Source organism: Manduca sexta, chromosome 26 (genome assembly GCF_014839805.1).
Source record: "Manduca sexta isolate Smith_Timp_Sample1 chromosome 26, JHU_Msex_v1.0, whole genome shotgun sequence".
NCBI classification, from domain to species: domain Eukaryota; kingdom Metazoa; phylum Arthropoda; class Insecta; order Lepidoptera; family Sphingidae; genus Manduca; species Manduca sexta.
Genome location: NC_051140.1, coordinates 4679371 through 4706098, shown reverse-complemented (window position 1 = coordinate 4706098; position 26728 = coordinate 4679371). Strand labels below are relative to the sequence as shown.

General features: G+C 34.4%; 1 protein-coding gene across 2 annotated transcripts in view; it reads left to right on the top strand.

The window, feature by feature from the left end:
- The window catches only part of LOC115450508 (RNA-binding protein Musashi homolog 2), a 104690-nt gene extending 87320 nt beyond the window's left edge, over window positions 1-17370 (top strand). For both annotated transcript variants that reach the window (XM_037443172.1, XM_030178538.2), the window contains exons 3-4: window positions 1309-1508; window positions 7619-17370. In XM_037443172.1, the coding sequence (XP_037299069.1) occupies window positions 1309-1508; window positions 7619-8308 (890 nt within the window). In that variant the 3' untranslated portion in view covers window positions 8309-17370. The remainder of the gene's footprint in view (window positions 1-1308; window positions 1509-7618) is intronic.
- The last annotated feature ends 9358 nt before the right edge of the window (window positions 17371-26728 follow it).

Below are 26728 nucleotides of genomic sequence, written 5' to 3'. Positions count from 1 at the left end.
AAAATAGCAATTGAACATGTATATATATATATTTTTTGTTGATGTTTACCCTAAAACTCTGTCATTTACTAACCAATATTTTTTTATTTGAAAGAATATACTTCCAGATTGGTCTCAAAGGAATATTTTTAAAATTGGTCCAATATTTTGGTTTTTAAATGGAATAAGTGGGTTGTCCAAGGATTTTTTTTTTATTTTTGTTTTGTAACAGTTGTATTCATCAATCAGTAAAATAACATCGTGTGTGTAAAAATATATTTAAATTGGGACAAGAATTGTAATTATATTATTACTTTTCCATTCAGTATTTGTTTTAAAAGTCCTTTTATTACTACTTATTAACAAAATATGCTAATACTGATGACAACAAAGGTTGTATATTATATTATATAATATATAGTTCCATAACTTTAACCATTAGATATTTCTTATTATTGTAGGATTAATGACATATGAAAATTATATTAGTTTATTTTATTTTGGAATACCCCTTTTAAACTAATCTATATCATTTGAAATATATGAGTGTCACATTAAAAATCTAAGAAGTAGCAAAATTAGTTGTTACCTTTATAACTTTGAGTTTTGTTCTAGCTTATAAGTTTTCCATGCATACTAAACAAAATACAAAAACAAATAGCAACACACCTTTATCCCTTTGCAAGGGTAAATAGAAGTTACTTCACCCCCAAATTTTGCAATCTATGCTAGCTTCCACGGAATAGAGAGCCTGTCTATTACCATTTACTGGGTACAATAACAAACTCTGTGCTGATACTGAGCAGAAAATATAATGAGATATCAATTACTATAGAAGTTCCATGGCCAACAGTAGGACAGTATATTACGGGGCTAGTATTATTATTTACATAAATACATACATAACATCACGCATTTTATCCCCGAAGGGGTATGCAGAGGCGCAACTAGGGCACCCACTTTTCGCCAAGTATGTTCCGTCCCATGATGTGAAAGGGGGCGACCCTATCGCCATATTGGGCACAAATTCCAGACTCCGGGCTGATACTGAGCAGAAAAACCCAAATATCACTTTGCCCGATCCGGGATTCGAACCCAGGACCTCAGAGCGCTATTGTACTGGACATGCAATACAACTACGCCACCGAGGCAGTCCATTATTATTTATTATCAATTATAGCTTGACCAGGAAAAAAAATACTATGTAATAAAATATGGAACTAATATTGTGTATTGACATTAACTTTGAAAAGAAAAAGCAGGAGTAGTGCCCTCAAAGCAAGTTTGTTATTTTCCTGCTCAAGCTATAACTCCTATATCCTTGAACAGAAACCTCACCATCGTCGGGCCGCTCGACGCCCGTGACAACGACCGCGTCAACGCCAGCAGCTGGCACCACTTCACCATCGCCAAGCAAACTGTTCGTCGGCGGGCTCAGCTGGCAGACCAGCTCCGAGAAACTACGCGAGTACTTCGCCATGTTTGGAGCAGTCACCGACGTGCTTATAATGAAAGACCCAGTCACACAGGTGAGATGGATAAGGTTTTGTTGGGTACATATGAATGGGAATTTTTGGTTGCTATGTGAAGATGCATTCTCTGTGATGTTTGTTACATTGAAAAAATGTATCTTAAATATTTTTTATAAAAATTGTTTTTTTAAGTAATCTTACAGAATTCTAATTTGAAGTATTTGATTCAGTTTTAACATTGAGTTTTTAGGGAATTCATCGTCACAAAATATCACTTTACGATACTGAAAGCTATGTTTGACTATATAATAACTTTAATGGATTTAAAAAATACCAGTTCACATAAAGTATTTGTATCTTTTGAATATTATTAATGACTATACTATAAAAATAAATAATAAAGTTCTGTTTTATGCTGCAAACAAATGGTACATGGCTTAAATAATGTACATATTTTTATTTATTTATAAGTTTTGTATTAATATGGGAGTAAAGAAGAAAATCACTTAATATGTATTATTTTTGATGATATGGACAAATTAAACTTATTGGAAAATTTATGATTTAGCTAGATTTGCTATTCATTTGGACATGGCCAAATCATCCATTGTCAATTTTTTATTAATCATATCAATAAGGAAATAAAAAATATTTTTAATTACTGGACTACAATGAAGTTTATAATATTGTGTAAGTTTTTGATCGGCGGCAAGCCAACAGCTTTTTGTAATATTACTTCTGTCGCCCAGAGACTAACAAATGCCAACAAAAATAACAAGAAATGCTTTTATTCCCGAGACAGCGTGTAGCGATGTGTGAAGAAGGATTATGAGCCGGTCAGTTGAAAGACACTCTTGTTAGGGTTTGAAACTAAACGTAGTTTCCAGTAGGTGTCGCATGTGCAGATGGCTCAAGTAAACGTGAGCGAACCTTAGATAAAAACTGTATTTCCTGAATTTTTAATCCTATCTATTTCATAAATATTGTATTTGAAGTTGTTTCTTTTTTACTATTCTCTCTGTATATTGATTAACAATACTTATTTCTTACATAAATTTAGGATTTATTTACAATAGCAATAGTAAAAATATCTTAAATGATTGTTGGCAGTGTGGTGATGCACTGCAGAGCAAATATAATGTATATATTTTTTTTAACGTAAATTTATGCTTATATTTCGTTCTCGATTCTTAGAAGTAATGCTTTTATTTAAAATATTTACAGATTTCGCATGTGAAAAGTCGAAAGTATTTTAGTTTTTTGTTGATTTTAACTATTCGAATTTTCGATGAAAGCCTTACTAATAGCGCTCTCTTTATCAAACGCAAATGCGCACTATTCATTTACGAATAGGTTTCAAGCGAGGCTGTCGACAACGCACCCGCTGCGTAGACGCAACGCACTTGCGCCGTTCAAAGATTGAAACGGCCCCAGATATTACAATTGCGAATGTCGTCCTTCATTGTAAGAAGACCCTTCAAAAATAAAAAAAAGTTTTATAATATTATGACATAGTATATCTCGATTAGCAGTCCAAACACACAGCTCCATAGAGAAACTCAATATCCAATTATTTGGTTCTCATGGCTGATGCTACGAGAATGTGTATTATAAAAAATCACTCTTTCGTCTGGTAATGAAATATTAGCTAATAATTACCTACCGAAACATAAGAAGTGAGCTTACTATTATTAAATATGGTATGTATCAAACAATCTTTGTAAAAATCCTTAACAAAGCTATACAGTACTGCAAAGTTCACTATTTGAATCAAATAATTACGACTTCTTGAAGTTTAGATCTATGCAGTTACTACTTTTTAAGCTATGAATCAGTAAGTACGCCATTGAATCTCATCAAAAACCCAAGCGACTTTTAAATTGTGCAAAATCTGGTTAAATCGCTAGATATTGAGGCCTTTTCTTCAAAGGTCGAGTTACACACTTTATCAATGTCTAGGTATGTTATGACGTAATTATATAAAAACTTATTTTTTGTATATTAATATATGTACGTACTTAAATTTATTTTATGCGCTTTTTATTTTCTTATATTTTTATTGTATATGCTTTCTGTTTTATCAATGGGTAATTTTGGGAAAATTTATATTATAAAATTTTAAGTCCTAACAGTATTTTCCGCACTTCCTCGCTTATAGAGTATGTAGCAAAGTGTTACTTGTGCGGCTGAGAGGTATTCACAGTATTGTAACTTTGGCTGAGAGAAGCCTTACTTAATCTATTTGTAGTTTATATTTTTTGTCTATGGTACGCCGAGCCGTCTGCACACAAATAGTTGGGCTATGGTTGAATAAACAAGTAATTAGGTAACCTTATACACTAATTGATCATTATTAACCATAGTTAAGTTAAGCATGCTAGAGTCACTAACATTATAGAATGTGTTAGGTCATAGACAAGATAATATTATAACTTTGAATATGATATTATTATCTGCTCCCTCTATTTGACTCTTCTAAGCGGTAGTTCCCCTACTTTGTTGGTGTTGCCATGATAAAGAAAATTCTACCATCTTAGGATGTTTTTTTCCTTGTATGTAGACCTAAAATGTAGTAATTTTTAGCTAGCTTAACGATTTACGGTATCATTGAAAATAGTTATTTTGCAACACTGACTGTGAAAAATTTGAGAAACAATTTCCTACGAAAACTGTTATTAGTTTGACCAAACACTATAGACAAAATATATTTTGGTAGTAAAGTATTATTTAGTATTTCTCACTGAGGTATTACGGACCAGTTGAAACCGAATATGGTAGATTTTTGGAACCACTATAGGAGTAACACTGCTCGGATAGAATATGAAAGTGCTATTTGATTATTGTAATAGAATTAACTACGATACCTGTATTTTAGTATACAACATGGCCATTTTATGTTTTCAATTTTATCATACTCTTTAATTTTCAGCCTCATTTTTCACTCAATGCTTTTATTTTTGTGGAAACTTTCCTGATATCGCAACTTAAGGTTTATTTCAACTATCAGAAGGCTATGGTAATCATTCTTCAAATTAAAACAAACCTTACTTGTGCCTTTTATTTTAATATTTTTATTTAGGTGTTGTTAATTTATTTTCATAAAATGGTCATGAATTTATCTACCTATGTATTACTGTCAATTTTGAGACACATGAAGTGATTGCTTGGTATAGGACTTAGTTGTGCTCCACATGGCGAAAAATAATGTAAAAATGTTAAGGTTAAAACATTCTCAGGGTTGTAATTTGTAAATACACAACAAATTTCAATTAAATTCACTTAGAAGTAATAACGTCTCCATAAGTTGGTCGGGACTCCGCCGACTTACGTTCAAGTCCTTTCTAGGATTAAGTTGTGGCCTATAGCGCTCGCGATAATATAGCGTCATATTATAGTATTTCTAGTATATTAGCGCGTTCGAACCAAATGAAACAGACTCCTTCACCAAGTGCGTTTTTTTTAAATGATGGCCGATCACAAAGGCGTCTCAAATATGCCACTAACTTCTGCCATGCCTCCGCGCCGTAATAATTTCGAAAGAATCTTGCGTTGCACTGTCAACCATAGAGAAACAATAGGCAGTAACGAGACGAGAGGCATATTTAGGCCTCCGCTATACATTAGTATCAAAATAGCACTACTTTCAATAGTTGGACTAGTTCTGAGAAGAATTTCAGTGATAGCATACTTCCTACCACTTCTACCGGCCTACTTCTGACAATAAAGCCTGGAGATATACGATATCCATCTCTCTGAGACATTTAAAGATAAGTGTATAGTGGTCATATAAACGAATAGTGCCAAGCATTCTCAATGTGCGCATTTACAGTAATCCATAACGAAAAACCATAAAAAATATCAACGTTGTGTAAGAAGCTATCTGTAAATGGATAAGAGTCTATCAGCAAGTATTGTATATTATTTTCCTCTATAGGTGAATTTTTTTCTAGCTCAAAAAATATTCAATAAAAAATGCCACTATGCTAACAGTTTTTAACTCGTATCCTATAATTAAAATTGATTACAATTTATTTTTTATTTCTGAGGCATACATGTATTCTTAGATGAAAACTGGATTATTATATATTTGTGTTTTACTTTTATGTTTAGTTTACAGTTTAGATAACATTCATATTTTATTTAGTAATCTTCTATTGGCAGATAGCTTCTTATCATTTTGTAAGCAAGTACAAATAATTTGTAACACTCGAGCATGGAGCCAAAACGTTGAGTGATCGTAGGACATACCAAGGGTGGCTTAGTGTATACTTGTAAAGTACCATTAGTGTGAGAGATTTAACGATTTTCAAGTATACATGTACTGATTGAACGGTACTGGTGGCAATGGGTGAATGTATACTGTTAGTTATCAGAAACTATTCAGTAACGTCTTGTAGTATTTTTTTTCTATTATCTTTTTTAGTTTAAACGTCTTTTACTGTACAATGAAATAGAAATGTATAATGATATTTTTATATATATAGCGTAACCTTTATGAAAAAAGTAAACAGAGTAACTTAGGCATCAATTAGATGTTACTCTTGAACCCATTTCCACCAGGATCCCAATTGTTCTCTGATCTGCGACTAAGTTAGTTTTGTTTTTATTAATATTAATTTGAATTAACTACCTAAAGACACTATTACTTATTTGTGGTGTATCAAAGGTAAAGGCGAAACTAAACGTAGTTGCAGATGTCGTATTTTATTAACATTAAGGTCTCTTGTCCACGCATATTTTACCACCGTAAAACTTGTGGTTAATGAGGGCATTCAGGAGTGTGTACCACGGAGGCGGCGTAATGTGGTAGTAGAATGATTTGACATTTAATAGTTCTGATTCAGATCTCTGCGCATAAAACTTTAAAATCTTTGTATGTAAATAAATATTATATAATCCTAATAAGTCTAGATAGAGATAACGACTTACTAAAATATCACAAATCTTCCTACACTATAAATGAATAGTATAATTCTTTGATTGCTTGTCTTTACTTAATATGTTTTTGAAATAGTGACATCTACCATAGATGTCGTGTCAAAACATGAACCGGACTATATAATACCATCTGAAATGGTCTTCAACCTCAGTATGATTAGTATTTGTAGTGACATTGGAAGAAGTAATGGAACAGATACCATTAGTTCAGTCCAATCAATGGATATTTCATGCGCTGTTTTTTGCCTTTGTTGTCAATGTGTGGATACAAACTCATAACGGTCCGTATGACTGCCGCGAACAAATTAACCGCATATTACAACGGAAACAATAAGTGTGAACAAGAATCCTTAAAATTATCTAATGGAATACATTTGATTGGTATTATTGGTAAATGCCTTTTGAGATAACTCCTGCAATAAGCCAATTTTTAAAGTTACTATTTAGTTATCCCGATGTTTAAGAGCCCGGTGGCGTATGGAGAGGGAGACATGCGATTGAACATGATGCTGTAAAGGGAATATGTCATTTGAAGAGATAAAACGCCATTGCATATTATTTTGGGATACTCGAAACGCTTAAATGGATGTAGCTCAGTTTAAAATGAGCTTGTAGTCTTCTTTTGGGGATAAAACTTGCCAGTGGCGGATTTACTATTTGTGTATTAGAAAAAAACATCCTGACTCCATTATGTTATGTGATGCTCACAAGAGTTATTTGGCTTGTTGAACTGTAATAAAGTATCTATGAATGGCTGAAACGATTTTCTATAATATTTTTAATTCTACATTAAACGAGCTACAATCTATTATAAAATAGAGTGAATAAAGGCACTTCAATATTGATAGCAGATGAATAGTCTTTTGATTTACTATAATATGTAAAAAAAATAAAGTTAAAGGTACTTAAAAATTTATTACTTATTTTGTTTTTACGGTGTGGTATTTGGAATGGGGTCTAGTATTCTAAATTTGTCGTATTTTCTGTGCCACATATTGCCTAGTAGTAAATCTGCTACTGTAATTAGTAGGTATTTTATCAGTTGTTCATCTTATAGTAGATAACTGCAATAGAAAGTGGTAACTCCTCACTGTACTAACATAACTTAGACTAGTTTAGAGTGAGTAAAGAGTGTGTAAAGTAGCTCAGGGCATGTGTCTCGTCCCCGTGCGCACCGGACTCGCGCCCCCCCCCCTCCCCCCACCACACTCACGGCCCGCCGCGCGCAGAGGTCGCGCGGCTTCGGCTTCATTACCTTCCAGGAGGCTTCGTCCGTGGACAAGGTGCTCGCCGTGCCCGTGCACACACTGGACGGCAAGCGCATCGATCCCAAGCACGCCACGCCCAAGTCGGCGCCGCGCCCGGCCAAAACCAAGAAGATATTTGTGGGAGGCGTCGGTCAAGACACATCTGCCGAAGAGGTCAGAGCATACTTTTCTCAATTCGGTGTCGTCGAAGACGCCGTGATGCTGATGGACCAGCAGACGAAGCGGCATCGTGGTTTCGGCTTCGTCACTTTCCACTCTGAAGAGGCAGTCGAGCGTGTATGTGACATACATTTTCACACTATAAAGAACAAAAAGGTGGAATGTAAGCGCGCGCAGCCAAAGGAGGCAGTGGCGGCAGCACCGCTGGCGTTAGGCAAGCGGCTGGTGCTGCGGCCGGGCCGCGGGCTCGTGTACACGAGCGGCGTGAGCGGCGTGGGCACGGTGCCGGCGGTGGGCGCGCACGCGTACCGGTACGCGCCGTACGCGCTGCCCGCGGCGACGGCGGCCACGGCGCTGGTGGCGCCGCCCGCGCCTGCGCCGGCGCCCGCTCTGCCGCAGTTCGGCGCGGCGTACTCGCTGGCCGGCGTCGACATGTCTTCGTTCCAGGGCGTGGATTGGAGCGCCATGTACGGCCTGCCGATGTACATCTAAGCACCCACCCGCCTACCAGAGGTTAGGTCAGCTCGGCTATATTATTTTTATTCTTTCTTACAATAGAGTTCCTACGTACTTTCGTTTGTAATGTTTGTCTTGCCGCGTTCTCGGAGTGGCCACAGAGGGAATGATCAGTATTCGAACGTAGTTAAGGTATTCGGCTCATTAGTATTAGTGTAAGACGATTTAATGTGACAAGCAATATTTTGCCCGCTACGGGCGTCAAAGATAACGCATTTCATTTTTTTTTTTATTAAAACGTTAGTGGTAAGTGGTTCCCATTGGGTACGCCGCGATGGGATTATTTTATTTATGTTTACTGCTACGCAACGTACTTATTAATAATATTTTATTATACTAATTTATACTTTATAATCGCGATTCCAAACATCCGGAACGCGAACGGCGATACTTAAATTTATATTGACAAGTATTGAATTATTATCGTTCCCAGTATAGCGTAACCGATGGGAATGTCAATCTTAAAATTAAATGTTAAGGCGAAGATCTCAAATAATTTAGTTGCGTCATTTGAAGTGGTGAAAAAGGATCCTAATTATTTTCGTTTTTTCATGTGTTTTGAATTTGTAATTAGTAGAGGTAGTGCACGCTGTATGGCAGACGTAATGTAACGGTGTTTATTGAGAAGACTTGTATTTTGATGAATCTCGTGTGTCGCAGAGCTGTGTATTTTTTTCGTTTAGTTTATTTTTATTTTATATACATAATATATATTATTATAATAAAATACGTACTTATGCGTGACAAGCAACTTCGTGTGACTGGGCCGATACTTCTTTATTGGTTTATATAATATTTTAACTTCATTCTTCCTACGATTTCTATCTACATAATACATTATTCAGAGCAACTTAATGCCGGTGACTATCGACGAGCGCAACGTCTGTTTTTCGTAATATTTATCAGTAGCCTGCACTGTATTTAACATTCATACAGATCAGCCCCATTTTCGTCCCAGGATAAAAAAGCTATGAAATATTTATACACTTTGCTCCTGTTTGTCGTTCTGGTAGTGTATGATAAGATTTTGTTTTATTTGTTCATAATGTTGCATTAGACTTTGTGTTTTTTTAATGAGACGTGATATAAAGTGTAATGAAATATAACCTTACTATGATATTGTATTTTTCGTGCCATTTTTCTAAATGTGCCAAAATATTCTGTCCCATGCGGGAAGAACTAAATATTAATACGTGGATCAGGTATTCACGACTTAACACTGGAAACATACTGTGACGTATCATTCGTTATTACGGAAATATTGTAGGTATCAAGAAAATGTATTAGCAAGCGGTGACTCCCTACGAGCTATGACATATTAACTCATCAGTTATACTGTCGTGGAGTTATGTGGACAGATACATACGCTTACAAACATCAGCAGCTCAGTACTGAACTAGGTCAGGGGTTGCTGGGGCTCCACATGACGTAGATATTGCCTTGCAAAAATAATAGCTTCATCAGTCATTGGTTTACTGAAGATTAAACCGTACAATAGCGTCGTGAAATTCTAATGAGCTAGACTCGTAACCTAGGGTACGCAAGTAATGGTTAGCAGAGTAATGTCTTAGGTTGTACTGCTTTTAGCATTACCATATTCCAATACAGGACCGCACTTTGCCCATCATGACTTCGACCACCTGTGATGTTTATGATTCGATAACAATGCCGCGTCCAGTCGCACGATGTTGCGCTCACATCGCGCCTTCACAATACTCTAATCATACATATCTAACTGCGAAAGCAATCTCATACACATATATTTTGTATTATTCGTAGTGTATAGATGCGTCGGGGGGCGGGCGGCGTGTTGTTTGCGATCTTACTTACCGGTGACCTCATTGCTCAATTGTCTGTATTGTGCATCGGTTATTTATTAATTGTATCAGTATTTATTGCTATAAATTTGTTTTGCGGTGTAAAAAATACTTGTATTCTATTTTGTCATAATAACATCTTGTTACGTGTCTAATTAGAGTTGTTTAAGTCTCTCTACTTATCCTAAAATCTATGCACGATGTTTTATTTTTGAGTTCGGGTTTCTTTTCCATGTTTTCATAATTGACAATGTAACTACACACCGCCCGCCTCCGGTACAAAATCAGTGCGTTTTAATATAATATTAGTGAATGCGCAACTAACACCAGTGTGTCGAGTGACAATAAGTTAGCGTAATACCGCCGTAGTGACGTCAGATCACCGCCCGCGGCACGCTTCGTCCGGCCGCGCGTCGTCCCGTACGTATTAAATGCATATATTATATAGAAATACGTGGTATTTTGCAAATGCATACTATAACGAATTCTACGAAATGCCAACAAATGCTAGACATTTAGATTACGTTGGTAGGCTGAAATGATATATTGGCAAATCTACGTTTTTCGTGTTGTATTATTAGGGCATGTTAATAACACCAGCTGTATATCGTTAACATTAAAGACCATATCATCACCCTCTTACCGGTTTTGATTAGTGAATGTGTGCTCTCTTATACTGCATCTAAATCAATTGAGAGATTATAGTTATGCGCAATGAACGCGCAGTGCCTATACAACTCTAGTCAAAGTTCGTGTATAACGTTGTAAAAGAGAGATAAACCACCTCCAAACGATATGCATTTAAATTGTCTACTATAGTCATGTCAAAAAAATTTGAAGAATACACGATATGATACCACAAATAAAGTCAGTGTAGTAGGAAATGTGCGTATAAAGCTCATCTGCTATATAAATAATTATTTTACGGCACTACCTATTTACCTAATCAGATGTCTAGGATTTAGCTGTCATTTCGTAAAACGATATTTTTTGCTTTGACATCGCAGTAGGTTTAAATTGTATGTACTTATGTACGATACTTGATTAAAATCTATAAATATTTCATAAAATACTTTTCCTTGTGGATTAATAAAATCGAATATGACACAGATAAAAGATTTCTAAACTGGTGTATTTTTCATACAAATTAATTTCTAATCACAAACTGAAAATTAATATAATTTTAAAATATTACGATGGTGCCAAATTGAAAGAAAAATGTAGTGTTTTTAGGCAGGCTTGTGTGAAACTACAGTTTTCATCAGAAAAAGAACTAAGTTTTGTAAAGAATATCATAGAGGGCGCGGCCATTACGAATCTCTGGTTAATGGTAACGGTTTTTATAAACGACGCCCATATCATTAACAAAGATTGGACTCTCGATCTACACACTATAAAACCACAAGAAATTAATATACCAGTCTATAAAATAATACATGTCAATAAAATGTAAAAGGCAGCTAAGTGAAAATAAACGCGAAACCGTTTAGAATTTAGATTAATCGTATTCAGCGGAATAACTATCAGACAACAGACAAGTTGTCTGTGTAACTATTTTTTATGTATGTCGTCTTAAATATTTCCACAATATACTCGATCATAGTCTACGTAGTACTTAATTTTAAATCGTATAGTTTTAAATATTTGAAAGCAATATATTACACCCTGTGATTAGCGAGTATTAGAAAAGACAATTAATGGTTGTGTTCGTGCAATTTGTAGACTTAAGGCTGTTTCGGACTTGGTCCTGTTTAATCCCTAATTAAGTAATTAATCTAATCTCTATGGCCCTTTTCCGACTCCATTTTTGTCTGAATTGTTATTAGCTGAACTCCTTGCAGTATTTCTAAAGAATGTTTTAATGATATGACACATGACATCAATTTCTGTTGCCACAAAATAAACGAAGCTGTCTATGTTTATTTCGATAATAGAGCTGCATTCTTCAGGCAAGGAGTTTATATATTTTTCAACCCTATAAAATCCGAAGCTTTGAAATATACCATTAATAAAAACAATTGTAATTTAATCTGAAAGGGTGTTTAAAAATTCATGTAATTTAAAATAACATTTTAGCAAAACTGCATTAATATGTTTTAACGTGGTCCTTATTATATATTTTCTCAAACCAACTCTGCCGTTTGGTTCATAATGTAATACATTCTTCCGTAGGCGATAGCCTATTCACAATCAGCAGTCTACTTTTTTAATTAATAATAATTAATAATTAATTTTTTATTCGACACAAGTCTGACCCCAAGCGTCGTCATGTTGACCCTATTTTGTTAGTTAGTAAATAAATTGTGAATCTCATTGAATTTGAGGTTTTTTCGATATATGAGAAGGATGAATACGTTACTAGAACCTTAAAACCACCTATGCCGTGGCACATTTTTATTGGTTTATGAATAGGACACTTCTTATTCATTGTACTTAATTAGTTACGTTATTTAGCTCGAGGATTGTTTATAAGAAATTTCATATCCGTAAAAAATAGTTTGTCAATAAACACATACTGGTAAAATAGTACTGAAATAGTACGTAATTTAAGCGTCTTAATACTATTACATGGCGTAGTAAATGTATTTGAGCACTTTGTCATTTTACTGACTCGATTTTATACATATTAATTTATTTTTCAGTCATATGTATATATTAAATTAAAATAATCGTTTCGACGCTCTTAACCTGACTTAAAGTTGCTAACCTATAACCAAAAAAAAAATGGTATGTAAATTACCTTATAAATAATTATAATACAATGTCTGATCTGTACATCGATGCAAACATATAGTTTGACTCGCGTATCCAGCAAGTGTCGGTGTTAATTTATTATTTTCAAGTTCAACTCTAAAGAGCTTCTAAAGTACTTAAACGGTAGGTGTTAGTTGTTTGTTACGGGACGAGCGCGACACGGATGAAGCCACGCGGCGCACAGTAGTGCAGAGTGCATGCGGTAGCTTAGCCGGCAACATTCCTCCCGCCTGCCGGCTCTTAATGTAACCTTGATGTGTGGAAACTGTGTTGTGTTAATGGGATTTAGTACCGCACTCAACATACCGGTAAAATGGGGTGACTAGTGAAGGTAAAGGGGATGAACGAAGCTGAACTTAGATTATGATATTATACAGTTTACTCAATGAACTGTGGTCTGCGCAATATTAATGATTCATCGATACATTCTTGACAAAAAATAATCTTTAGGTTAGGTACAGTCGAGTAAGTTTGCTTGTGTGATGATCTCCGTTTGAAATTCGTTTCTTTTTACCCCGTGAGTTCTATTCATTCAGTTTTACCGTCGTATTTTGATTTCTATTTTTTAAGCATGTATTCCCATAAACTTGGCGCATTGTCAATTAGATGACATTTTATACGTATTCCTGTGTTACGTCATTTTGTTGTGTTATTTTGTTCTTATATTTTTCCACACATCACGGCTACCGAATGCTATTGTTATACATGTACACACATACCTATCCTTTATTATATATAGCAGTATTGTTAGTTTAAGTAGGCTTAGACACCTCCTGAGATTAATCGTTGTGGGGCGTTTGACGCGATTTTCTATTGAAATTATATTATTATTTTTATCTTCTATTTGCAAATGTTCATTATAAATAATTTGATCTTTGTGATAAAAAAGTGTGTTTAATGAAAAAGTCAAAATGAGAGGATAAATTGATCTGAGTATCATGATCATATAACATATTAGTAAATCCGCACGTGCAAAACAGTTAAACTGCTGTTTTGTTCACCATTGCAACATACGCATATTGTGTACTTTAACATCGAGTACGTTTTCATGATTTCATAAAATGCTCCCAGTAGCGCTATAGATTGCTGGGTATTATAGTATTGAAAGCTGTTGCTTTTTATTAGTATTCTAGGCTTTTTTAAAAGTAGTTTACCGTACTCCCGGTATTGGAGAAACGCGACACACGCTCCACGTCCCAAACAACACTTTTGTATATTTGATATTTTTCCTCGAAAATTTTTCAGTATTAGTTGGTTGACTATAATATTGTGATTTGAGTAACCCCTCCGCCCGGCGGCCGCTTGTCTTGCCAAACCTGTCTCACAGCTGAGCGGTGGCCTTAGTACTTAATTTTATTTTATACCTTTCGAAATCACTGCGGGTCCATAAAAGAAAATACTGTTTTTCCTATTCAATGTCAAAAGATTTTCCGAACAGTGATTTCGAAAGTATCTTTCCAGAATACTGTATTAATTACAGTCAATAACTGGTTTTTGGGCCGCGGCGTGGGCTGAGCTTGGTCCCAGCCGCGGTCATGTAGGTTAGCGTCCGTAGTATATAGTTAGTATTTCCGTATGTATGGAGCACCTTAGTATACCAGATGTGTCATTACATGGTTACAATTAGAAAATGTGTGTTTTATTTAGAAAATGAAATCTCTGAAGCGTGGGCATAGATCCTATTGGGTTTGGTTTTTCAATAGTTTGCACGTTGAGTTGCGTAGCTAGTAACGGCACCAAGTTGGGCGCCATTAACAAAAGTCGAGTTCATCGCGCCTCTTAGGTGGGCCGCATACATGGTAAGTCGTCGATCGAGGCATGCAGAAACTTATTTATTCATTTATAATAGTGTAGTATAACTTGTGACTAACTTGAACTTTCCCTCACGGTCGGTAGACTTAAGGGTGCTGCCGAGAGTTATGCGACTCGTCGAGACTAGCGGGTGAAGGCTTTAAACTTGACTATGTTACTTGACGTAGTTAACGAAGGTTCTTTGCCAGCCAGTCAGGTGTCTAGTCGTGTATTTTCGGCCCGCGTCCTAAAGCATGGTTGGCATGGACTTATACGTAATAAAACGAATATCTTCCATTAAAAAAAATTCACTGTCAATTTCTAAGGCATATGCCACACGTTGGTTGTGATACGTGCTATTGAATATTTCTTTTAAAAGTACGCGACGTGTAAATTTTAAAAGAAATATTATAAACGTAGACACGTAGTGTAGACCTTTTAGTGACGCTTCGCTTGAGGCCTACGGTCTTCCCAGGAACGTTCTTTTGCCAAATAATCAGGCCAAAAGTTAGCCAAAAGGTAATCTTGCTCAATAATGGGACGGTCGCAGCTGTAAACCTAACAAGAAACTGTGAAACTATAAAGTGTGATCCTACATAATATAATATTATTGGTAGGATTGTCACAAGCGTTCAAAGTGACAGTTTCTGTAGTGAAACAATTTTAGAGATGTTCGAAGTTGTGAAATAATAATCAATAATGTAAACAAAGCCAAAACCGCTCTATTATGCCTCTAGCTTAAGAATGAGACAATAATGCGAAGGGACGTCGCCAACTAAAGCTATTTACGAGGGACGATCAGTTAGTTAGTAACGTCGCTAGAGGCGCCTCTGCGCACACATTGAGCTTAGTTTCGCATTACAGCCGCAGCGGCGCCACTGAGCGCATGCATGGTCGCCCTCGGCAACCGATACATTCCTTTCTAGTCATTTTTATTAAGGTATTCTCTTTGAATTCGGCGGGAAAACAGTCTAAATCTTGCTCAATACTTGTTCTTGCCTAGTTGTAGTGTTTCATTGTGTTTTATTGTCGATATATCGATGAAGCTTGACGCCGTAGTGATGTGCCATAATGCAATAGCACCGCGTACTAGCGCTTCGCTCCAGGTAAAACTGGACCAATGTAATACATTAATAATTAAAAAATATATTATATATATAAAAAAGTATATTCATAAGTTTATAAGATATACACGTTTTTGGATCGGTATAAATAATGTTATGATACAGACAACAACAAAAAATGTGTGTTTTTAATCGTAATTGCGATGCTAGAGTAGTGATGTAGTGTAGTGGATTTTGAAGTTTTACATACATACATAAGTATGACTAACCGAAAGCAATAACGTTATTATATATACATATATATTAAAAAGCACGCGCGCGCCGTTCGTGAATCTCATTTCAGGGGATGGAGCAGAACTGTAGCATGTAGCTGGGGACAAACATGTGTGGTGTACCTACAGCTGGAAATCAACCAAGCGATTAACAATAGACATAGTCAGATCGGCCTATTAAACTTTTTCATTTTCATATTGAATATAAAATGGTTCTCTCTAAGGTATTAAAAAACACGTCTTATGATATAAAGATAATAATAAAAAATATTAATAATAGGAGATAGGAGACATCAAATGTAGTAGATGTGTGATGGTTATCGCAGAAGACAAGAACACGTGACTTATTTAGATAAAAGTTTTAGTTTTTTTATGCTTACATATAAAGAAAAAAAAATGTAACGCTCTACCCCATATACCAACGACTAAATGTTTACATTTTAATAACTTATTTTTCGATAAAAAAAAAATCAAACAATTTTATATCATTTTTGAGATATTTAAAATGAAAGATTTTCAGAAAAGCCTTTTAGAATACGTTTATCCAAATTGGTAATGATTCAGTTGTGATTGAACAAATTATTCTCACACTGGCCGTTGATGAGACCGTTATTTACTTTGGTAAAATTTGCAAATGTGAATGAACAAAATTAAAATGTACATCTGAGCCAAGAATAAAAAATTTAAGTCTAGAATACTCCAAGGAATATCGAACACTTCAGAAATGGAGCGTTTAATTACAACCCCATTAAAATGTCTCCAATACCGCAATATTATTCACCTCTTTTCATTTAATATTGAGAAACCTTAATTATTTATCCCTAAATGATAATACTATCATTACGGCGGGTTATTAGTCAAATATGTATAATAAATAATGGCATTTTTATCTTTAATCAAAATTACTCCGATAGTATTAACACATATATAAGTGCTATTTATAGCAAACCCATAAAATTTCTTTCATTTGTTAAGGAATCCTAATAAACTCTTCTTGGTAATTTTTCATAGGAATGGAACGATGTTGGTCCATTACATAACGCTATAAATTTGAAAGGCCATTGCGGCTTTGAAAAGTTAAACAGTATGTATATAGGATCTTACCTTGCTACACACTACATAACGGCTCGTTGCAACTAAGTACACATTAGCATGTTTGAAAAACACAGAGGCACAGCGGCGCGCGCTCGATTCATGTTAGAGTTATTATTATACACATTCATACAATATATAAAATATTTTTGTATAATAGGCATCAGTGTACTCTGTAGCGAGTTGGTAGTGCCCGACTGCGACGCTCACCAAAATTGCGCATTGACATGAAAAAAGCTAAACCCAAATTATGATAAATTACATAAAAGATTCCATATTTCTTATTCTTAGCTATAACTAATGGAATTTAATATATCGATTTGGGATAGATAAGTTTGGAAATTCATACCGTCGGAGTCGGGCCGTAAAGTTATTATTCGTGATAAATAACACTTGTTGATAAGTGAGATTGTGATTATCTCGTTTACTCATGTAGGGCGCATATGCGCCGTCGCTTGAGGGCGTGCGGCCATGTTTCTTAGCCTTGTTGATTTTGTTTAGCAACCTAGTACGGGTAGCGCATCAGATCATTCGTAATGGATGTCGTTTGGCCAACTTTTACATACATCTTACGTTTACTTTTGATGTCAAACACATACATAACGGTACGACCACGCAGTCTAAAGCTAGACCGAAGTTGTACCGCCCTAATGTGTTTTGATATTAGGATTAAAATCTGAGATACCTACGTGAAGTTCGGCGAAAACGAACATCGATTGATCAGTACTGCGATTTTCTAATAGTATTTATGGATTAACGGGACTAATATTAGCTTATTTGTATTATGTTGTACGAAGGTGTATTTATGGAAGACATTCTGTCGTGTTGTACGCTACCCGTACCTTATATTATACCTACGTCAAACTTGGCGGCACTTAGTGATACCTACTGCCGACGAAAAAATTCCATTTTTGTTTATAATCGTCGCTGAATCACTTTGGACATTCCTTTTTTGAATAATAATGTTTGTGGTAGTTTATATAGTTAACAATAGACGAAATAGAGGGCTGTTTTTGTTTACACACAAGTTTTTGCTCCAATGTTGCAATTATTGTATCCTACGTGTATTTTGTTTGAAGGTATCCTGTAGATTGGGAGCGGGTTTGTAGTCCGTAGAATTTTTGAAATAAAGATGGTATTATAATATCTCAAAACATGGACTAAATATACCACGTTTACAAATCATGGCTGACTTAATTGTTATGTCAATCTGATAAAATCACGTCTGTGTTTGGGATATGCTTTTTTTCGCAGATTTACTGAATGTTTTGTAAACTTACTGTAGATTTTTTTGTATTTCTACATTCATTCTGAAGGTTCTAAAGGTCTTCAGGTTGAATGTATAGACAATAGGCAATGATTGGGCTGTAGTGCCCTAGAGCTAGAGGACGCTGTAGCGCCGGCCGCGCGCCTCCCCGCATTACCAAGTATATAACGTTCATCATCACCTAGATAATTAGAAAAATAAAATGGTAAACAACACAGCTGTTCTTTCATTTCTGGCTTTTACCTTTTATTAGATAAAAAAAAAAAAACATTTTTAACGAGTAGTAGTCGGCTTTTCTCCGCCATCGGAAGCGAGTATACACCGTTTTGAGTAGACTAGTCCTGAAGAGAACTGTGAACATAGATGCATGGCAACAGGAGACTTGTAGCGGTGGAGTGTGCATGACACAGAAGACCACGGGACGAAGAGGAACATACATTTCGGTGAGGCAATACTGTTTTTTATTTTTCAATTAATCTCTTGTCAAGATTTCATGTCCAGGATAATTTAACAGGCAAATAGATATACTCGTACAATGGTGTCATGCCCGCAAAATTTTATTGATGCGTGATTTAACGGATGAAAATTTACGAAAGTAGCAAAGGCTTCAATGTGTAGGCCGGTAGAATCATCCCCATAAATTGAAGAAATAAAAAAATTGTACGTGTTAATGAAGACGCGTTGGATATATTTTAAAAATATATTTTCAAGTCCTTAACATTTTTTTGCAAATATAGTTCTACTGTCTGATCATGCATGAAAATGAAACCCGACATTCCTTTTTGTTACAGTCAATTTATTATAATTGTTTAGGCCTGGTGTTGGTGGATACCATTAAGTTTTCCCACAGGATTGCCTACAGATCCAATAGTTAATAACAATCTTGACAAGAGATTGCTAGCTTATGAAAGCATGGTTAAAACAATAGTACATCAAAATATTGTATACTAATGATGAGATAATAAATTCAGTATTGTCGTTCACTCTTGAGGACATACGTACGCTGTTCAATTGATGGCTTATAGAAATGTACTGTTAAATGACGTATGTTTATTTCATTTATCATTGCACAATAATATTACATTATTTTGGACTAATTATATCATTGAGTGTAAAGACAAGCTGGTTGCTCGCCCCGCCTCGGCTCAACGTTTAATTGCTCGTACCTAAAAGTAAGCATGCGTTTATAGAAACTCCTAGAGATACTATCTAGTTAACGCGTGTGAAGTCTGCTATCTTTTTAAATACACTAGCCTCGAAAGTGCTTCAATCAGCATACAATGTGCTTCTAGGCACATATAGCAGATCAAAAATCATGCACTCTCCTGAATAATGCCATATGTATCATTCACACAACGCAGATAAATAGGCCACCCATCTTGGTTTACCATTGGATCAACTAGGAAGGCGCGGAAGTAAAAAAATATATATATCCGGGCATTGGAGTCGTGGGACATCCTAAAACATCGCCTATATAAATCAACTTACGTCATTTAACAATTTTATTTCGTACCCATTCCAGTAAAGTGCATCCCAGTATTTATAGTTAAGTAGTAAATAGATATGGTTTTGGGTGCTGGGTTTTTTCTAAAAACGTAGCTATAGTGTATGGTCAAGTCGATTTTTAGGTATCTAGTAAAAAATTTAAAAAATGGTCGTGAAATGTGATTAAACTCCGTGGGAGGATGCTTATTTTTTTTTATCTCGTGTAGTCAGTAGACACTGTAGCTTGAATAAAATATAATATGAGATAAAATGATGAAGCATATCAGCCAAAAGACCCCACTGCAGACACAGTCTTGTGCCTTAAGAATTAGTTTTTGTATTAGTTTTTCTTTTTTTAATTATTAAAGTCGGTAGAAATCGTCATTAGACTAGAAAACGGACCAAAGTTCTAGTTTGGGAGAAAGAAAAACATATTTTTTGTATGATCAATTTTTTTCGTTGATATTTGAGAATATGATGCGAATTTCAGAACGAATTAGCTGTTTTCACATACGTATAGTATGTTATCTAGTGAAAATGTAATCGAAAATGTACAATGAAATAATAGGTACCTATCCCGTTTTCGTAGAAGTACAAAATGTATTTAAAGTATTTTGTAATGGATGAGTATGTTACTCGTAGTTCGAAAAACGTCTTGTAATTGTTGCGACGCTCCTGTGGACAAAAATAAATTAATAAACACTACATCGATTTTTGACGAGAGTGTATCTTGGGCAAATGTTTGTCAATTTTACTTTATAATAAAATGTAAAATATTTTTGTGCATAGTGGCGCCATCATGAGGAACGTATAGCAGAAAATGAGTTTCGTCTTCCCAAAAAATAGACTGATAAATATTTATCCGATTCGTAATTTTATTGATTTCTATATCCCGAGCCCGTTTGCTGGGATGCACTAGTTTTCGAGACCAATGTAAATGGCACTTATTTAGATCTGTTGAATCCCTTTTTTGCTTTTTGTCAGCTGTCAAGCATACCTACTATTTTTAATACAAATGTTGTATTCAGCCTAAATACAAGGGTCTGAAAAAGTGCTTTTTCTAACAATAAACATAATACTAGTCATCACATTGTAGTTTACGAGTGTTCAGTAGATGTAATACCCCAGTACAATGAATAAAATGTACGGAGAGTGCCTAAAAGTGTGACAATATCTTGTACGCATTTTTAATAAGTTTTTAAAGGTCAGTGCTTTTCACGTGATCACACAGCACGCGTATCACGTGTTAAATGAAGTCTTATTTATGAAAAAGTCTCACAATAAGAAATAAATATAATATTAATAATACTTTATTTGATCCTTTCATTTCTGCAATAAGCAAAAAATTTAATATTTACCTTTACCGATATTGTAAGTCTAAAGATGCAATTTGTTCACTAAATATATTTTAATTTTGTGATTATGATGTGTTTATCTAACATTACTTTTTCTAAATAAGATGTTGACCGAGTTATAAACGTAGGTAAGATTATTATTATTTATTCCGTTAGTTATTTATTTCCCAAAAACTTAGTCTAGTCAAATGAACTGTTGAAAAAAATGTTGAATTAAATACTTGCCCTAGATTTTTTTTAAACACTTGCGTTTTTTGATACGTTACATTTAATAATGATTATATTCTATTACAATATGGATAATGTTTGTTCGTATCAAAGGAATAGTAACGAATCAAAAAGCGTGATAGGGAAATAGTTGTTTTTCATACGGTTGTACATAACTAGTTGTAAGAATTGTTAAACATTAATGTGTGGTATATCATATTATACTGTTCTTGTACTAATGTTACGTATTTAGGAATCGATATAGAGTTTCTAGGCATTAAACTATATCCTAAACTAATTTTGGTGTTTGAAGTTTCTCTATTTGGATGTAGTAAGTACTCTTGATCTTTTATCTCTGCAGTTCTGTTATTAGTGAACGGTTAAATTTGATATTTGTCAAAATAGACAAAATATTTACTACACAAACTTTGAAATAAGATTCGGGGCTCTTTTTCGTTTTAATATTGTTTAGAATTCTATGATTGTAGCTTGGATTGATAAATGAAATCACAGTCTTGTTAATTCTTCTTTAATAAGCTTCACTTAAAAATGTTAAACACTACCTAACCCGTAATTCCATTAAGTTTTTACCAGAGTAACTATGGCTCCCGTTACCCCCACAAATCCATCCTCTTTATGCATGTCTGTACACAATATCACACATCATAGGGAAATAATGAACCATAAATAACTGTTCACTAATAATGACATTACCTACTTAGTTGTTTGAAATTATAAAACAAAGTGCCCCACGAATTTAAAAATTAAGCTCATTAAAATAATTGATACAAAATTTCATATTTATAATAAATGAACATAGTGGTAGAATTGTGACTGTCATTTTTATCCTTTGACAGTAATGTACCTACTTACCTATAGATTTTTTACTATTTATCTTGAATTTGAAATGAGTATGAAAATAACGTAGGCTATGATTATTGTGGTCATTTTGTTGCATCACATTCTTTTAAAATAAATTGATTGCATCGAATTGAATGGCGAGATAATGTATTTTTTTTTAACTAAATTATTTAACGACAAATTGTCAACTTTTTCTTCATTTAAGAATGTTATCATCAAAATGGCCGGCCTCGGTAACGGTACTAGTTATACGTAGTTTTTCTCAAGAAATTATATTTAAATATGTAATGAGAGATTTTAAACTTGGCTTTTGTACCTATATCTGATGCATGTGTGGAAATAAAGACCCGTCACGGTGACGAAATCAAAGGAACTGGGGTTTCTGTTTCCGAAGCAATCGGGTATAACTGCCGCCAACAGGTGGCATCAACGTCGCTGCAATTACTTATTGATTTTAAATAAATGGTTTACATTCACATTACGTATTTTATTTTCTCCTTCAATTGCACATGACATTTCAACAGCCGAGTAGAAGGCGTCGCATGCCGCAACAGAATGAATGACAGTCGTCGTTTTATAACCTACATACCTACCTACAGGTGTAGACATAGAAAATGTCATCCACGACGACGTACACTACTACTTACCCTAATCGCTTACAGTGTACCTGCCTAAGCACTGCAAAAAAAGGTATGAGTGCATATGCACACTAGGATGAATAGCACCGAGGTGGAGTGCAATACCCTTAAGTGACAAAAAAGTATAGGCACAATCAAAATTATAATTCGTACCTTTTACATTTTGTAAAAAAAATAAAAGATAAAAATAGACTGCACTTCATGCCTATTATAAAATTTCTTATAGGGCTTCTGGCAGCCTTACAAATTTTAATTGTGACGTTTTCGTCACTTAGGTACTTGGTACTGTAAATTACGAGAAAGTGTAACGGTACGAGTAGAAAAATTTTCTTAAATTTTATTAATTTTTTGAACCGTTTGGCGAGCGTATTTGATATTACATTAGTAAAAAATATTCTTATAGTATACTTAATCTATATAATCAGCTCTACACGCCCTGCGGCTCTCCGAGCTTTTGCATGTGACCCACGTGACTTAACGTCACTAAAATACCTAATTAAACTTTTCCAAAGATGAGTTGAATTGTATAAGTACTAAACTAATAAGACTAAAATTATTGAGATAGGTGTGAAAACTGTTCTTAATTAAAATAAATATAGGTAATTCTAAATTTGAATTACATATTTTATAGATAATTCAAAAGGTCTTTGTGGTCCGGAAAAAGAAGTTGAATACAACTGATATAAACGGAAATAATGCACTTAAAATTATGTAATTCAAAGATACGTAACTGTAAATAGGTATATAAGAATATGAGTAAGCATATAGAACTATACCTACTCAACGTGCGGCCAGCCGAGCTTTTCCATGCGGCTCTCTAAGCTATTACAGGCGACACACTAAAACTAAAAAAATATTTCCCAAGGTCCCTTGAGCTGTATACTAACCCTATAATAATAAAATTCTACAGTTATTTGGGAATACTTTGCTTAAAAATAAATATAAAGTCAAATTTTTATTACGTTTTTTGACACTGAAGGGCAGTTCAAGTATTAAGTACTTACTTATGTAACGCAATTTTTTAAGATTTTTAAACCACGCACCCCTCCATGTAACGCGCCGTAACGTTTTCCTGTGTGCCCCCGCCCTCCTTCAAAAAGTGATGTAAGTAGCTCTAAAGTGACAAATTCCTAATATCCATAATTATGTTACACAAAGCACCGGAATGTCGCTAAAATACGTTTATTGTTTTAAAATAAAAAAAACCAATGTTACATAACGCGTCGTACGAACCCCCCTCCCGCGCCTGTAACTCTTCGTGACGTTTGACAAGACCCCCCTCCCCTCCAAATTGATACAAGAAGATACCTTTATGCAGCCGAACATAGAAACTCCTTTAATGGAATCCGTTGAGAATTGGACGTAGATACGCAAAAAGGATCCAACCCACAGTATGGTCGAAAATGAGCCGAGTATGCCAAATTAGTTCTAGTCTATAAGGTATATATTTTCCATTAGTAAAAAGTAAAAAGTCTTAATCAAAACATGTTAATTTGAACTTTTTATTAATAAAATATAAAATACAATATCAATGAGCGAAATATGACTTATTAGGTACCTAATTAAATATTTAATTAACTTCAATCTTCACTATTACAAAACTGTCATTTCGTGGGCTGGATCCTTTTTGCGTATCTACGTCCAATTACCCTAAATAATATCAAAAATATTATGAAGTAGATACATTTTACATACTAGTACTTAAATTGAGACTTAAATGTTCAAAATCCGGGACAGTAAACTTTAATTAGGGGACACAAGACAAGACGCAAAATTTTGGGATATTTATCGGCCATCTAGCTATCTTATGGATATAAAAGCTTGATAAGTTTCTTGAAAGCTGAATAATAAGTAACACTACGGTAAATTTTGCTTTTTGTTCCAATTAGAATTGTTTACATTACAACAAATCTCGGTAAATATTATAAGGGATAACGATATTTAGATTAAAAAGCTCCATTTACTTAAACCCACAACTCTACATTGGGACTGATGTATAAGCTGTAGAGTAGGCAAATATTTTATATTTTTTTTATAGAATAATTAAAAAACCGCCTAATAAATGCAAACAATTTTTATAACTAAAAGAATGCAGCTGTGCTAATAGGTCACTTTATGGTTAACGATTACCAACGACCATGAACTTACAATCCAAGAAAAATATCGATCGCTGAGAGTTTTGTACCTGTACCTTGATGGTCGCTAGAGGTATGTCGGAGAAGGAGCCAATGCCCCTACAGGAGCACAGGGACCTTGATGACGTCTGTCTCATCACAATATGGATAGCCCTACAATCTTTTCAGATATATCTATGAGCAGTAGGTATTCCATAGTCTTGTCCTGCACTTTTTATAGTACTAAAGCTAACCGACGTAAAATACCTCCAAACCTTGTTCAGTAATCCTACCTTGCGCGATATATAAGTTAAGCTCCCGATGATTCACAGGGATCTATAGATATCTTTCATAGGGTTGATATATTTTTTGCTTAGGTACTTACCTACATAATGATCAAGGGGGGTTTATCGTTAATAATTAAATTCTTCTTTATTATATTTAACGTCTTCAAAACACAACTCGATTTCAGAAAGTGAGGCACCGATAGTGGTATCAGTATGGTTAATGGTGGCATTAACCATACTAAAATATTAAATTGTAGTACCTACCTATGTTTGTACATATTAGTACAATAAGCTATTCGAATCATAATAAATATAACGCAATAAATGAGTACCTACATGCTACAGTATTTAAAAAATAAAATTCTTTATTCATCACTTAGGCGAACAAAGCTGCACTTACGATACGTCAAAACAATTTATTAGAATAATTTATATTATTTCTAAATAACAACTACAATTACTTATAATAAATAAAGAAAAGAAGATTCAATAATTAATTAACGGCGTACAGCGTGCATTTGCCTTCATTTACAATCATAAATTTCAGTGATTTAAAATTCTCGTTATAGAGACAAACACAACAAAATGATACGCGTCGTCTTTAAAAAATTACATTCGTACATAATAATTTGACTTATGAAACCAATTTATAGATATGCAAGATGGATGATGATGGCTTACAGTTAAATAAATTATATTTAGAACGCGTAAAATGTTATTAGCTACTTATACAATTTGTAAATATGTCAATAGTGGACTAATAATTATGATCTCAGATTTAGGATTGATTTGATGAATGTTTGTGTGAAACGCTCGTCTACAAGCAATATGACCTCACAGCATAGCTAATCTAGAGACTAACAAAGCTGACAGTGTTTTCGCCTATTTATAAAAAGTACTTAAACTTTAAAAAAAAAACGTGTTTTCTTTTTCTCGGACCCATTTTTTAATTATTTTTTTTTGTATAGACAAGTTCAATCGATTAGTCGAACAGTTAATTATTAATCATTTAAAATCTAATTTCAAAATGAGTCAATTAGCCTATAATAAATAGATACCAAAAAAATATTAACGAAAAACGTAACGCAAACCGAAACAAAAATTTCAAAGTTTTGAACTATTTGGTAAACATATCACGGCACGCGAACGACGTGGCACATTAAATCTGTTTGCGCTTTTTCTAAACAATGGGGGGAGAGTGAGAGGGGGAGAAACGGTAATTGCTGTCGGAACTCGCGGGATGGTTTCATGCTTAATGTTACAATGTATCCATTACATTGTTACGAACGACACGATAATATGGTATGTAGAAATACTACTTACCTAAATAATGAAAATATAGACTACCTGCGTAATTCATGGATTCGGCTAAATTCCTCACATAGGTACATA